This window comes from Hemiscyllium ocellatum, chromosome 39, assembly GCF_020745735.1.
Source record: "Hemiscyllium ocellatum isolate sHemOce1 chromosome 39, sHemOce1.pat.X.cur, whole genome shotgun sequence".
Lineage (NCBI taxonomy): Eukaryota > Metazoa > Chordata > Chondrichthyes > Orectolobiformes > Hemiscylliidae > Hemiscyllium > Hemiscyllium ocellatum.
Genome location: NC_083439.1, coordinates 7,004,220 through 7,019,970, shown reverse-complemented (window position 1 = coordinate 7,019,970; position 15,751 = coordinate 7,004,220). Strand labels below are relative to the sequence as shown.

Below are 15,751 nucleotides of genomic sequence, written 5' to 3'. Positions count from 1 at the left end.
AGGTTTATCATCAACATCTGTAAAATTCCGTTACTGCACCATTTTGACAATTTTCCATTTCCTATCCCAGACATTCAGTGGCCTCTCTGAATCAGATTGCTGATTAATGCTGAGTCAGGGATAGATTAGTGTTGAGGGTCTATGAATAGTAAGTACTGAAATGAGACTGTGCAGGCTCATTATAGCAAGCAGTGGACACTTTTGTCCTATCAATATGTCTAAGGTGCTAAGGTGGAAGCGTGGCTACCTATCAGGTCAAAGGCCAGTATCTCACAAAGTAACAATAACTCATTGTTTCTTTCCCTTGATTTCAACATTAAATGACACAAGCCTATTATGCAGCATCTGATGGGTTAACTCTCTCTAGAATCTCTAATTCCAACTGATTGGTGAATATTTAAATTGTTCATCTGTCATCTAGCATCTGAATTACTCATTTTTGAAGGGGACCCAACTTACAATTCATATCGACAAAATTTAATAATAATAAAAATTAATAATTGAACATCCAGGGAAATGACAGAAAATGTATGGCACACCTGTGGGACAATCCTTCTGGCTGGATGCCATGGGCAGCTAGTGGATATACCATAATTTCACTTCATTCAAAATCTGAAATTACATATCTTTTCAAAGTTAATTATGGTGTGTGTGTGTGTGTGTGTGTGTGTGTGTGTGTGTGTGTGTGTGTGTGTGTGTGTGTGTGTGTGTGAGAGAGAGAGAGAGACAGGGACAGAGAAATAATCCAAGGGTGAATTATGATGATGCTTGCAAACAACAATAAAAAGGAGAAAAAGAAAATGCCATAAAATTATAAATATACATACATTTGAATAGAACTGGCAAAATAAGATGTACAAAGAGAGTTCAGGATAAATTATTTACAAAATTACATGGATATTTAGTATAAAAGATTCTCAGTTGTGCTTGGTCTTTCATTAAATCTAATATGATTGCAAGTCACAAATACCTGTCATTAACATTTGAAATGTTTCCAGGGTGTATCTGATCTGTTGAGAATTTGAAACGTTTTGTGGTGAATTAACTTGGAAAGGAGATGTAGAGTTGGTTTTGGTACTACTGGATGAAGGAGCACTAAAGTAAGACAGGGAATTTCCTGAAGATTGCAGGCTCGCGAATTCCACCTGGAAGTTGTGTGTGTATGGTTACTTGTTGATCACAAGATTGGGCTTTGCAATGTTGTCAGGCTTACTGTGTGAAATCGCATGCCTACACCTACTCCTTCCATGTTCATACATGAAGAATGATGAATGATTGCTTGATCAGATGTGCAGAGCCAATGATAACTTGGCGCTTTACTGGAGAAAGAGTTAGCACTTTCAGAAGAGGAAAGGGAAAACAAGAAATAAATACAGGGGATGCATGCTGATGGAATTCTAATTCTGAACAGCAAAGTGAAGAGCAGGATTTTAAGTAGAATTGGACACTTAAAAGTTTAATGCAGAAAATGTTTTCTTCATAATTAAAAGTTGATTTAATGCCTGAAAATTCTCATTTGCAATGGCCAACAATCTGGTGCAGACAACATCCTGTGGAAACTGAAAAAACGTGAATTTCCTACTTGGGTGTTAAACGTCTCAGTGAAAATTAATCATGTTCATAATATTCATAGATTTAATAACACTCATTGATCATATCATTAACTGTAAAAGGAGAAACTTACGAAATCTGTTGTGTGTACTATGGGACTGCAACTAAATTAATGTTTGACAGAATAACACAAGCAGCAGTTTAACAACCGTAAACTTGAATATCATTGCAATAATGGAGTACTATTGTTTAACATTTGGCAGTTGATGAGGTGCTCATTATAACAATGATGTATGCATACGCATGCATAATGAATTGCATCATGAATTATTTATGTGTTGATTATTTAGCTGCATTTATGTAGATGGTAATGTATTGCAAATATAATGAATGTTTAGCTTTATAGATATTGCATGTTTTCTCCCCAGATAGGGTGTGTGCTTATTTTGGTATTAATTTTGAGAATGCTTTCAGGCAATTTTGCTCCTGATAAGGTTTCTAATGCAATAGTTTCTCACGCAAGCATTAATTAATTACTATATTCTGTTTTTAACCCCGCTGACATCCAAAAGTATGTAAGTGTTCTGTAATGACTTCTAATTAATTTCTGATTGTAATGAGAGGAACAGTTATGAAATTATTTTATGGTTGAAGTGGTTCAAATTTCTAATTTGATTGCTTGTTGTATTCATGCACACATACAATTTGTGTTCCTTCTTTTATCGCCGATCCTCTCCTGTGTGATGTTTGCCTTTTCTCCCTGGGCTTGGGAGACACCTCGAAGGTATTGGTTTTGCAGATCAGCTTCCCATTAGATATGAACAGCATCAGTTGTGTCATGGCCTGTTGGTCACTGTAGGCCAGGTCTAAGTCTGTGGCCCAGACCTAAAGAAAAAGAGTTGGAATTAGATAGTAACTTTCACATTCCTGGGACAGCACAATTAAGTATTTTTGAGGTGTAGGCACTTGTTGCAATGTCAGGAACAGGGCAAATTTGGACACAGCAAGATCTCACAATCAGCTTTGTGGTCATGACCAAATAATCTCATTGGTAATGGTAATTAAGCAATAAACATTTCCCAGGACAGTAAATACAACTCCAGTTGTCCCAAGGAATCTTTTACATCCAGCTGAGAGGAAAATCTGGGCCTTGGTTTAAAGTCTCACCTGAAAGACAACATTTCTGCAGTAATCCCTCTGTAGCACTTGAGTGTCACACTATATTTTTGTACTCAAAGCCCTGGATTGGGATTCCAATCAATAGTCTTCTGACTACAAGATGTAAGTGTTACCACTAACTATGACGATATGCAAAAAACACCACTGTGCCAACAAGCAAGTTGAATTAAGATTACATGGTTTGGTACTGTACTATATAACATCAGAAGATCCCAGTCACGGTCTGAGCTGAAAGATGTGCATAAACTAGAGTCCATTACCAGGCAAGGGAGTCAAGAAAGAATTGCCTGATCCACTTGTGATCTCCCTCCATTAAACCCCACTGGAAAGTATCTATATATGGGCATCAAGTTAGGACAGAATCGGATTCATTTACAATCCCTTTGCTATCAACTCAGCAAAAACTCAGGCAAGGAATGGCCTTGGAGAGTATTGTACAAAAAGGCATCCAGCATTTATGGAACTGCACACCAGCATAAGTCAACTGTCCATTTGAGAGGATGGAAGGAAGACAAGGTTATGATCACATTTATTTTTCCGGTTAACCTGCAATAGCAGATCTGGTGGGTTGCAACGTTTGTCAAATTGTTCCATTTAAAGTTGCTCTGGCCACACTTTCACATGTGGATAGTTCCAACAAATGCCTTTCTTATCTGCCACATAAGCTGCATGTTCAACATTTACACCGAACTTACAGTATAGTTTACAATACAGTAACATGATGTCATACAATGCAGTGTACTATAGGCTCAACGTATGATACTGTGTTGAGAGTTGGTGCTGGAAAAGCACTGCAGGTCAGGCAGCATCCGAGGAGCAGGAGAATCGACATTTCGGGCCTAAGCCCTTCATCAGGAATGAGGCTTGTGGGCCAGAGGGCTGAGAGATAAATGGGAGGGGTGTGTGGATGGGGTGGGGGGTAAGGTAATACTGTGTGTTGGCCTGCTTCCTGCTTCTATCAGTAATGGGAAATGTCTGCATTGCTGTGATGAAAGTCAATCAGTCCACACATATAAACTACTGAATCAGAAAGTGATGGTCCCCTTTCAACAATGTAACACTCAGTTATATTTTATTATTAGATTCCCTTCTGTATGGAAAAAGGCCCTTCAGCCCAACAAGTCCACAGCGACCCTCCGAAGAGTAACCCACCAGATCCTTTCCCCTATATTTACCCCTGACTATTGCACCTAACACTACAGGCAATTTATCATGGCCAATTCACCCAACTTTGCACATCTTTGTGGGAGGAAACCGGAGGACCCAGAGGAAACCCACGCAGACATGTGGAGAATGTGCAAACTCCATACAGACAGTTGCCCGAGGCAGGAATCGAACCCGGTCCCTGGCGCTGTGAGGCAGCAGTGCTAACCACTGAGCCACCATGCCACCCCTAATTGATTACCATTAATCTTTTTTTTAAAAGTCAAAGATAAATAAAGGTGGAGCATGTTCCCTGACACGAAACTGTCACTCCTGTTTCATTAGTAGGTCTGCCTTGTTGAATATTCTATGCTCAAAAAGCCTTTCAACATTCAACAGCCAGTCTCTTGTGTGACTGTTAGCTAGTTGGGTGAGATGGGTGAGATACAGTTGAGAGCAAGCTGTTATTTTGGATCCAAACTTAAGCGAACTGGTATCAAATGTTACACACAAAAAAAAACAAAGAACTGTGGATGCTGGAAATCCGAAAGAAAAATAGAAATTGCTGGAAAAACGCAGCAGGTCTTGCAGCATCTGTTTACAGAAAGCAGAGTTGACGTTTTGGGTCCAGTGACCCTTATTCTTCAGACTCATCTTGAGGAAGGGTTACCAAACTCAAAATGTTGCCTCTGCTTTCTCTCCAGAGATGTTGCTAGACTTGGTGTGTTTTTCTCACTATTTTTGTTTGGCTCAGCAATACTAAAGTTAGCTGCAGATGTGTTGCTGGTCAAAGCACAAATACTAAAGTTAGCTTCAGTGACCATGTTTCGGGCAAGAAAAATTGGCCTAATTACTAATAAGTGAGTAAGGCACATGCAAAGGTGTTAAAATTCAGTGAGCTCAGAATCAGACACAGTGATTCCCTTCACAAATATGTAGTCTATGACATTCGTGGTCACTTTAGAGGAAGAGGTGTGAGAGGCAGTAAATAAATGAATGACACTTGGGGGGTTCAGGGAGATGCTCAGTGACTTTGTGCCTTCTGAATGATGTTTCCCTTTGCTGTATAATCAGGAAATGTCCACAAATTGTTCAACCTGCTGCTGTATTCCTTCCATGTAGGACAGTGGATCTCTCTAATTTCTAACAGTCCTATCACTACCTAATCCACGAGAGGGCCATTTCCTGTCATACTTTCAACTATGAACAGAAACTGTATGTGCACTGGAGAAACTCCTGCTGGGCATATTTACAAAAATGTAACCAGTAAACATGCTGCTTTGAGCAATCACATTCTCCCTGCCTGTACTTCTATAGCAGACGCAGTGGTGGCTGACTTTGGTGTGCACGGAATGGTAAATGACATCATTATAAGGATATTAAGAGGTCAGAGAAACAAGACCATCTGTTAAAACGGGACTAATTTCCAAGTAATATTTTAGTAGCAGTGCCCCCTTTCTGTACCGAGAAATAAATTATAATTGATATCATCCTGAATAAATACTGTACGCTACCACTGTTGGCTGTGGAGATGCCATTTTTCAACTTAAGTGCTTGGTGCCAAAAACAAAATGTGAATTCATTACTAAGTGCCTTCTTTGGGTACATGTTTGCAATAGCTTATCTAGGCTATATGTAGAATGTTCTATATAATATAAATGTATATATACAAAGTCCTGTCTTAATTGATAAACACATCATTGGAAATATTCACTGAGAGCTAAGTGCACTAACCTGATGTTCCATATTTCATAATTAAACTGCTCATTAAAAATTAATTTCAATCAATTTAATACAAAAAGAACACATGCACCTTATTTAACATATAAATAACTTCAAAGATATTTTAGTTAGATTTATGGATCAAAAGCATTGGTGTGTATTTCAGCTAGTTCTACCGGTGAGATGAGCTACACAAGCCTGCTAAGTTTCTAAGTCCCATGCAGTCCCAGACGGAAGGTCTCAGAGGTGCTTAAAGTTAGTCTTGGTGTCCTTCTGTGGAGGAAAAAACAAATTACACAGGTTCCATGCATCTGATTGGTATCATAGAGTCATAGAGATGCATAGCACAGAAACCAACCATTCATCCAACTTGTCCACACTGACCAAATATCCCAACCTAATCTAGTCCCATTTTCTAGCACTTAGCCCATATTCCTCCAAACCCTTCCTATTAATATACCCATCCAGATGCCTTTTAAATGCTGCAATTGTACCAGCCTCCACCACTTCCTCTGGCAGTTTATTTCATACACGCACCATTCTCTGCGTGAAACAGTTGTTCCTTAGGTCTCTTTAATATTTATCACCTCTCACCCTCAACCTATGCCCTCTGGTTCTGGACTCCCCCACCCCAGAGAAAAGACTTTATCTATTTATCCTATCCATGCCCGTCATGACTCTTTACAAATCTCTATAAAGTCACCCCTCAGCCTCTGACGCCCCAGGGAAAACAGCCCCAGCCTAGTCAACTCCTCCCTATATGTCAAACCCTCCAATCCTGACAACATCCTTGGAAATCTTTTCTAAACCCTTTCAAGTATCACAACATCCTTTCAATAGAAAGGAGCCCAGAATTGTACACAATATTCCAAAAATGGCCTAACCAACATCGTGCAACATGAACTCCCAACTCCTTTACTCAATGCTCTGAACAATAAAGAAAAGCACACCAAATGCCTTCTTCACTATCCTATCTACCTGCAACTCTACTTTCAAAGAACTATGAACCCGACCAGTATCAACTGACCAGTCCTGGAAAGGAGGATATTGGATAAAGATAGAATTGGCTATGATGCTTTCCATGTGGCACAGCCCAATAGCACATATCATTGAGGCTCACACAGTATGAACATTCCCCTGACAAAGTACATGATGCCACCCATTGCCTGTGGGACAGCAAGGAGTCAATGCCTTGAGGAAAGGATGAGGAGCTATGAAACAAACTAGCTTTACAATAAGTCACATAGGTCGAACTGCAAAAGCACTTTAATCCTCATTATACTAATGGCATTTTCAGGGTATTTACACAGAGTTTAATTTACAACCTTTCTCTAAGAAGGGAAGAGCCAATGAACCATATTTAGTTATTTGTAAGCAATTTCAAAGGGAAAAAAACTGAATTTATTTAGCAAAAAGAAACACTGCAAAATTTATTTCGTGGAAGCAAAAGAAATGACAGTTAAAACATAGTATAATGTTATGACTCATTTTTCACCTTTGCTTCAAATCCAGCTCTGAGTGAGCTTTACAAAAAGCAAAGAACTGCAGATGCTAAAAATCAGAAACAAAATCAAAAATTGATTTTAATTTGATTTGATTTATTGTTGTCACACGAACACTGGAAAAACTCAGACGAAGAGTCTGAGGAAGGGTCACTGGATCCGAAACATTAACTCTGCTTTCTCTCCACAGATGGTGCCAGATCTGCAGCGTTTTTCCAGCAATTTCTGCTTTTAGAGTCATAGACATGTACAGCACAGAGACAGACCTTTTGGTCCAACTTCTCTATGCTGACCAGATATCCTAACCCAATCTAGTCACATTTGCCAACAGTTGGCCCATATTCCTCTAAACATTTCCTATTCATACATCCATCCAGATGCCTTTTAAATGCTGTAATGTACCAGCCTCCACCACTTCCTCTGGCAGTTCATTCCATACATGCATTGTCCTTGGTATGAAAAAATTGCCCCTTAGCTTAGGTCCCTTTTATATCTTTCCCCTCTCACCATAGACCTATACCCTCCAGTTCTGGACTCCTCCACCCCAGGGAAAAGACTTTGTCTATTTACCCCTATCCTTGCCCCTCATGATTTTATAAACCTTTTTAAGGTCACCCCTCAACCTCCGAAGCTCCAGGGAAAACAACCCTAGCCTATTCATCCTCTCAATATAGCTTAAATTCTCCAACATGGGCAACATCCTTGGAAATCTTTTCTGAAACCTTTCAAGTTTCACAACATCCTTCCAACAGGACAGAGACCGGAACTGCACGCAATATTCCAAAAGTGGCCTAATCAGTGTTCTGTACAGCTACAACACGACCTCCAATTCTTATATTCAATGCTCTGACCAATAAAGGAAAGCATACCAACTGCCTTCTTCACTATTCTATCTGCCTGTGACTCTACTTTCAAGGAACTATGAACCTGCACCCCAAGGTCTCTTTGTTCAGCAACACTCCCCAGGAACTTACTAATAAGTGTATAAGTCCTGCTCTGATTTGCTTTTCCAAAATGCAGCACCTTGAATTTATCTAAATTAAACACCAGCTTTCAAACTGAATTTTCCTATTACTCTGGCTATAAAGTTCAATCTGAAGTTAGTTTTGCCTATTTTAGCCCAGTTTCTATTGGGTCTCCAATATAATTAGAGACAAAAAAACTGCAGATGCTGGAATCCAAAGTAGACAGACAGGACGCTGTTAGAACGCAGCAAGCCGGGCAGCACCAGGAGGTGGAGAAGTCAATGTTTCAGGTGTAACCCTATTTTAGGCAGAATTCTGATAAATTTCAATAAGATGCCTATCCAAAACAGAATAGCAACAAGTTATGCTGTGGTTAATGATGGAGCTTGATTGGGACTCTGGGAGCTTAAAATCAGAAAAAAGTTCGGTGTTTGAATTTTACCAGAAATGGTCGAGTGTGATTTTGATGAGTTTCATGAAGTGCATCCCTCAATGGGCCCTAACGGGTTTGATCAGATTAGATTCCCCACAGTGTGGAAACAGGTCCTCGGCCTGACAAGTCTGCACTGACCCTCTGAAGAGTAACCCACCAAGACCCATTTCAGTCTGACTAATGCACCCAACAGCCAATTCACCTGACCTGCACATTTTGGACTGTGGGAGGAAACCGGAGAAAACCCATGCAGACACAGGGAAAATGTGAAAACTCCACACAGATAGTCACCCGAGGCTGGAATCGAACCTGGGACCCTAGTGCTGTGAGGCGACAGTGCTAACCACTGAGCCATCATGCCACCCTAACCTTCCCAAACAAGCTTCATTATCATCACACTATGCTCAATTGTGTTCATCATATTCGCCCACACATTGCATTGGGAAGTACTAACCACTGCTGGGTCCTCCTGAGAATCCTGGCCTTGTTGCAATCCTTAAAACTCAGCTGTGCACCTGGTCAAATCTCGGCATGGGTTCCTATCAACTGCTTGAGATATTTGAGGTAGAGAGCAATTGGCACTGTGCTTTGCCCAGAGTTCATGGATATCCGAGCAGATGTGGGAGGTGTTGATTGGTGGGTGGGTGGAGTGGGGGGTGTGTGTTAGACAGAGAGAGAGAGAGAGAGAGAGAGAGGTCACCAGGTTACCGCTCTGACTTTCATATTGGGAATTGTCATTGTTGAGTTTTGCTATCAGGTTGATGGGAGAATGGGAAATTGCATATCAATGAGGAACAAAGAGGTAATAATGAGGATATTAATGCATGCAAATAGGCTCCTCACCACCCATCAGCGAGTATCTTGTCTGACTGTTCAACACGTGGTTGGAAAATAAGGCTTGTTGCTCACAACACTGGTAATCTTCTTACTACCAATCTCATGTGGTTCTTTGAACGTTCTTGTCAAATAGTGGCTGAGAACATTTGCCCTTCGGCACAAAATAACACAGGAATTTGAGAGCGATTTGTTAGAGTTTTCACTGAGTTTTGTTCTCTTCTCATTGCTCAAGATGGTGACCATGTGTCAGCTTTCCACCCTGTACCTTACCCAAGTGATTGCTTTGCATGTGTGCTCCTACACAGTAAGCTGCAACAGAGATGAGGGTTTTTGGGTGGCTGTCTATGTGGAGTTTGCACATTCCCTCTGTGTCTGTGTGGACTGCTCCAGTTTCCTCCCACCCATCTACAGATGGGCAGTTTAAATGGATTGGCCATGCTAAATTGCCCCATAGGCAAATATGGGGTTACGGGGGATATGATAGGATGCTCTTTCGAGTATCGAGTCTTTGGTGTAGACGTGATGGGCTGAATGGCCCCTTTCTGCACTGAAGGGACTCTATGATTTTCTGTGGAACCAATAATCATGCCTCAACCAGATATTTGCAAGTGAACAGGAAGCTGCAGGAACAAGATCTGATTTTCTTGATTTTATGGAAATGGGGGTGCATCGAGCCTAATTAAGAATCCAATCTGCATAAGTCAGCATTTTGGGTTTCCCTACAGCACACATGGACTGCAGCAGTACAAGAACGCTCATGATCACCTTCTCAAGAGTAACTAGGGACAGACAGTAAATGTCTGGGCCAGTATGCCCACAGCCTATGACTGAATTTAAAAAGTGAATAAAACAAAAATAAAGGACCACCTTTACTCATCTATTTTCACATGCCAATGGACAATGCACATTGTCTGCACTTTGCTTTTAAGGAATGAATTATCCTGTTGAAGCTATGGCTTTAAGTTATTGTATTATCTTGTTCCCTTGTCATCCTGTATAACTCAACTGGTCAGCTTCTAGTTCCTCTTAGGATAGAAAGGGAGGCATAAGAGGAGGGGGAGTTGCATTTTTGATAAGGGATAGCATTATAGCTGTGCTGAGGGAGGATATTCCTGGAAATACATCCAGGGAAGCTATTTGGATGGAACTGAGAAATAAGAAAGGGATTGTATTATAGACCCCCTAACAGTCAGAGGGAAATTGAGAAACAAACTTGTAAGAAAATCTCAGCTATCTGTAAGAATAATAGGGTGGTTATGGTAGGGGATTTTAACTTTCTAAACATCGACTGGGACTGCCATAGTGTTAAAGATTTAGATGGAGAGGAATTTGTTAAGTGCATTCAAGACAATTTTCTGATTCAGTATGTGGATGTACCTACTAGAGAAGGTGCAAAACTTGACCTACTCTTGGGAAATAAGCAGGGCAGGTGACTGAGGTGTCAGTGGGGGAGCACTTTGGGGCCAGCGACCATAATTCTATTAGTTTTAAAATAGTGATGGAAAAGGATAGACCAGATCTAACAGTTGAAGTTCTAAATTGGAGAAAGGCCAATTTTGACAGTATTAGGCAAGAACTTTCAAAAGCTGATTGGAGGCAGATGTTCGCAGGTAAAGGGACGGCTGGAAAATGGGAAGCCTTCAGAAATGAGATAACGAGAATCCAGAGAAAGTATATTCCTGTCAGGGTGAAAGGAAAAGCTGGTAAGTATAGGGAATGCTGGATGACTAAAGAAATTGAGGGTTTGGTTAAGAAAAAAAAGAAGCATATGTGCTTTAGCAGGATAGATCGAGTGAATTTTTAGAAGAGTATAAAGGAAGTATGAGTATACTTAAGAGGGAAATCAGGAGGGCCAAAAGGGGACATGAGATAGCTTTGGCAAACAGAATTAAGGAGAATCCAAAGGATTTTTCCAAATATATTAAGGACAAAAGGGTAACTAGGGAGAGAATAGGGCCTCTCAAAGATCAACTAGGAGAAAGTGAGGGCTGCAGATGCTGGAGATCAGAGCTGAAAAATGTATTGCTGGAAAAGCGCAGCAGGTCAGGCAGCATCCAAGGAGCAGGAGAATCGACATGTCGGGCATAAGCCCTTCTTCAGGAATGAGGAAGGTGTGCCAAGCAGGCTAAGGTAAAAGGTAGGGAGGAGGGACTTGCATTGTTGCCTGTCCCAATGTCTGCTTCGGAGGACGGTCACCTGAAAGTCCGAGGTCAAATGTCCCGGACTGCTGAAGTGTTCTCCGACTGGGAGGGAACATTCCTGTCTGTTGATTGTTGTGCGGTGTCCATTCATCCATTGCTGTGACGATGCTACATTCGCGAGACTGAGCAGTGGCTATGGCAATGGATGAATGGACACCACACAACAATCAACAGAGAGGAGTGTTCCCTCCCCGTTGGAAAACACTTCAGCGGTCTGGGACATTCAACCTTGGACCTTTGGGTGACTGTCTTCCTAGGTGGACTTCTGGATAGGCAATAACGCAAAGTGGAAAATGTGTTGCTGGTTAAAGCACAGCAGGTCAGGCAGCATCCAAGGAATAGGAAATTCGACGTTTCGGGCATAAGCCCTTCATCAGGAATGAGGAGAGGGTACCAGGCAGGCTAAGATAAAAGGTAGGGAGGAGGGACTTGGGGGAGGGGCGATGGAGATGTGATAGGTGGAAGGAGGTCAAGGTGAGGGTGATAGGCCGGAGTGGGGTGGGGGCGGAGAGGTTAGGAAGAAGATTGCAGGTCAGGAGGGCGGTGCTGAGTTGAGGGAACCGACTGAGACAAGGTGGGGGGAGGGAAAATGAGGAAACTGGAGAAATCTGAGTTCAATAACGCAAAGTGGCCGAGCAGAGGCTGAGAGCCAAGGTTGGTACCCATGGGGATGACCTCTACTCGGACCTTTGGTTCATGTCACACAACAGGTGACCCCACTGCACTACACACTCTCTCTCTCTCTCTCTCTCACACACACACACACACACACACACACACACACACACACACACACACCTACAGACCCCATACACTCTGGTAGACCATCTCTCATACGCTCACACATAGATGCCCACACACACACACTCACAGACTTGTACCCCTTTACACTCACTCTTACACATACACACTCTCTCACAAACACTCATACCCCCTCCACCCACACAGACGCACGCATGTTCGTGGGGTGAATTTGTACTTGCAGAGTTATATTTTATTTTGCTCATTAACTGCATAAATCCATGTAAGATTCTGCAAGTCCCTTTCTTAGAAATAGAATCAGTTTGAACATTGGGGCACAGACGGCCTCACACAGGGCACCTCACACCTTCAATGCAACAAAATGTAACTTTTTTTAAAAAGTTCTGGGATTTACATATGAAAGAACCAAAACCAACATAGACATGCTAAAATATGGGAGACAACAAACAAACCAGGTCTTTTTCAATATATAATTTCAGTTGCATCACACTGTAAACTTTGCAATAAATTCTATGTCTTATGATCTTATACTCCACAACCACCTGCTGAAGGAGCAGCGCTCCGAAAGCTAGTACTTCCAAGTAAACCTGTCGAACTATAACCTGGTGTTGTGTGATTTTTAACTTTGTACAAAGCAAGGGAGCTGATCAGTTCGGCCAAACGTCCAGCAGCAGATGGCAATGGTGAGGGTCAGCAGCCAAAGCAGCTCAATGGAATGACACTGAGGGAAAATAGTTGCCTTTGATGGGAGGAGGACTGATGCAAGGAGGGCTGACGGGAAGAGAAGGGCAGGTAGCCAATTCAATTCATTGTAACCCACAGACTTCATTCTTTGTACATTGTATAAGTAGTTCCTTGCGTATCCTTAATTTCCCTCTCTGTATGTAATGACCTTCTGTCAATGGAATAAAGAATCTTTACTTCATGATCTCTGGGTCTTCTATGTGTTGAAATCTCATATTAAATCATAAATTCAATGTGTTTTTATTATGTTGGCCTGAACAATGAGTGGCCTAAAATCAACTTTGTTAACCCAGTTTTAAGGCAAAATGAACACTGGGAAAGCACATCCTTAATTTGCATCTGTGGCACCTGCTAAATTCAGCAAGGCCTTTTTTTAGGCTGGCTACAACCCACTGGAGACATATCAAAAAGATTCATCATTTTCCCAACACAACTAAGAATGGGGAGTAAATGCAGCCTTGACCATCCCATAAGGATGTGAAAACAAATACAGATAACTTGTTTGATTATTTTTTCTCTCTCTAATTTAAACTAATAATAATATGAGGCCATAATATTCTCTATCAATTGAATGCTTCCATGGGAATCATTACCAAAGGCCTTCGTTGTGGTAAATAGAATATATGCACTTAAGGGAAAGTTAGATAATTATGACAGGGGGAAAGGAGCAGGACACATTGTCAGGGTGAAATGAAAGGAGACCTGTGTGGAGATTAACTACAGGTAAAGAATTCTAAATTCTAAGTATTTTGTATTCCGAACTAACCGAAGCTCTAATTCTAAGCCTTTTCATTATATTTGGATTGTGCAAGCAGTAGCAAAACTGATATTGGTTGCAACATTCCCTTCCCTTAACCATCCATTTCTCACTGGCATGATCCAGCGAGCAATTTGCAAACTCTACCAAACAGCAGCAAGAATCAGATGATCCTGGTAACATTGTTAGATGCAACAAAGAAGATTGAAATATAATCCTGAATCATACCTGTTTGTATTGTCTGTGTTTTCATTAAAACTGCAATCTAGCAGCTGGGGCTCCCCATTAACTTGCTTTGCACTACAGCATTGTGAGGGCAAACATATGTGACATGTCTCCCTCCTTTAAAAAAAGATGCCTGCATTTAGCAACAGGTAAGAGATTTAAATGGATTTCGATCCACAAATGTACTTGTTCAAAGAAATAGTTGCCTTCTGTTGGTTTTACATTATATGCAGCAGGTTATAGGTAGGGATCTCAGTTGGATTCAATAGTTATTCCATTGCCTGACTTGCTTCCATTATGTATTTGAAAAGATCATTCAAAAATAACACATGCTCAGTGAGTAATGTTATTATTATGCTTATTTGAACTCCTCTGATCTACTAGGCCACATTTTCAGAACCTCCCTAGGGTCATACACTGTAACATTGATTTAATGCTTTTAAGCAAATTAACTAATCGTGTATTCCTCGTAATGTTTCTCGATTAAAATTACACAAGTCTTCAGTAAACACCAGAGTCAAATTAGCTAAAAGGGAAGCACATTAGCTACGTTTTAACTTGCAATACTGCTTCCCAGCTTCTTTTTCACATCTTTCACGCTGCTGTACAAAACAGAAGACAGCAGCCTATGTGATCATTCTATTGTGCTTGGCTCCAACCGAAACCTGTTTGTCTCAGAACCTTACATCATGATTGTAGTCAATGTTCCTTTGTACACTCTCCACTTGTTCCCCCAAACATGCTCTTTCTCTTCCATGCAGTCACATTGTGTTGAATTAAAACTCACTGGTCCTTAAGCAGGCTCTGAAAATCCAACATTTTCCTTAGTCTTTCCATCTTCTTACAATACGTTTACATTAAAACCTGACCATAATTTAACTACTGTTTCTTCTTTTGTCTCCCTAACTCTTTTCAACTTGATGGTACCTAGCACCAAAGACTTTGACCCTTCTCCTTAGAGCAGAGAGGCAAAAACAGTATTGCTTATAATTGTACATGATTTAAACTGTGCAAATAAAACTAAACGGTTTCCAATGCTGAAAGATCCATAAGTATAAGGTACAAATTTAAAGTGATTAGCAAAACAACCAGATGGATGAGGAAAAGCTTTTTTTAATGCAATTAATGGTTAGATTTGGAGTGCACTGTCTGATAACTTAATGCACACAGATTTAACAAGCAGAGAGAGGGACTAACTGACTTGGTTGTTCAAATAACCTGGCATTAATTGGAAGGGCTGAATAGCCTCTTTAATACTGTACTATTTTCTTATTCTCGTCAGGATTCTTTCTGGAAAGCTATCACAGCACTATGTATTTATATTACACTTTGAACAAAGAAAATGTCCCAACCTCAAAGATTAAGCAGCAGTAGACATAGCAGTAATTGCTGAATGTGTAGTTAAAGAAACTTCGGTTTTGTTTAAACTTTTGAAGCTGGGAGAGAAATAAAAAGCGTTTGTGGAATAAATTCGAGAGAATGGAAAATAAGACGATTAAGGCTCTGAGATCAGCTTTGGAGTTCAGGTGAATAAAATGAAGCCCACATCCAAAAGACTCAAGAACACTTATAGGGGTTTACTCCAAGAGGAGGATACAGAGATAAAGTGAAACGAGATTATGGAGGGAATTGTAAATCAGCACACAGATATGGGGGAATTGGTGCTGTGGTTGAATCAGGTGTAATTTGTGTAGGATGGAGTTCTTTTGCAAGGAAGGAATTGGTGGAAA

General features: G+C 40.8%; 1 protein-coding gene across 1 annotated transcript in view; it reads right to left on the bottom strand.

Annotated features, from left to right (window-relative positions):
- Window positions 1–15,751, bottom strand: part of iqch (IQ motif containing H) — a 160,730-nt gene that overhangs the window by 14,573 nt on the left and 130,406 nt on the right. Inside the window, exon 17 of the mRNA XM_060852845.1 lies at window positions 2,254–2,436. Within this exon, the coding sequence (XP_060708828.1) occupies window positions 2,254–2,436 (183 nt within the window). The remainder of the gene's footprint in view (window positions 1–2,253; window positions 2,437–15,751) is intronic.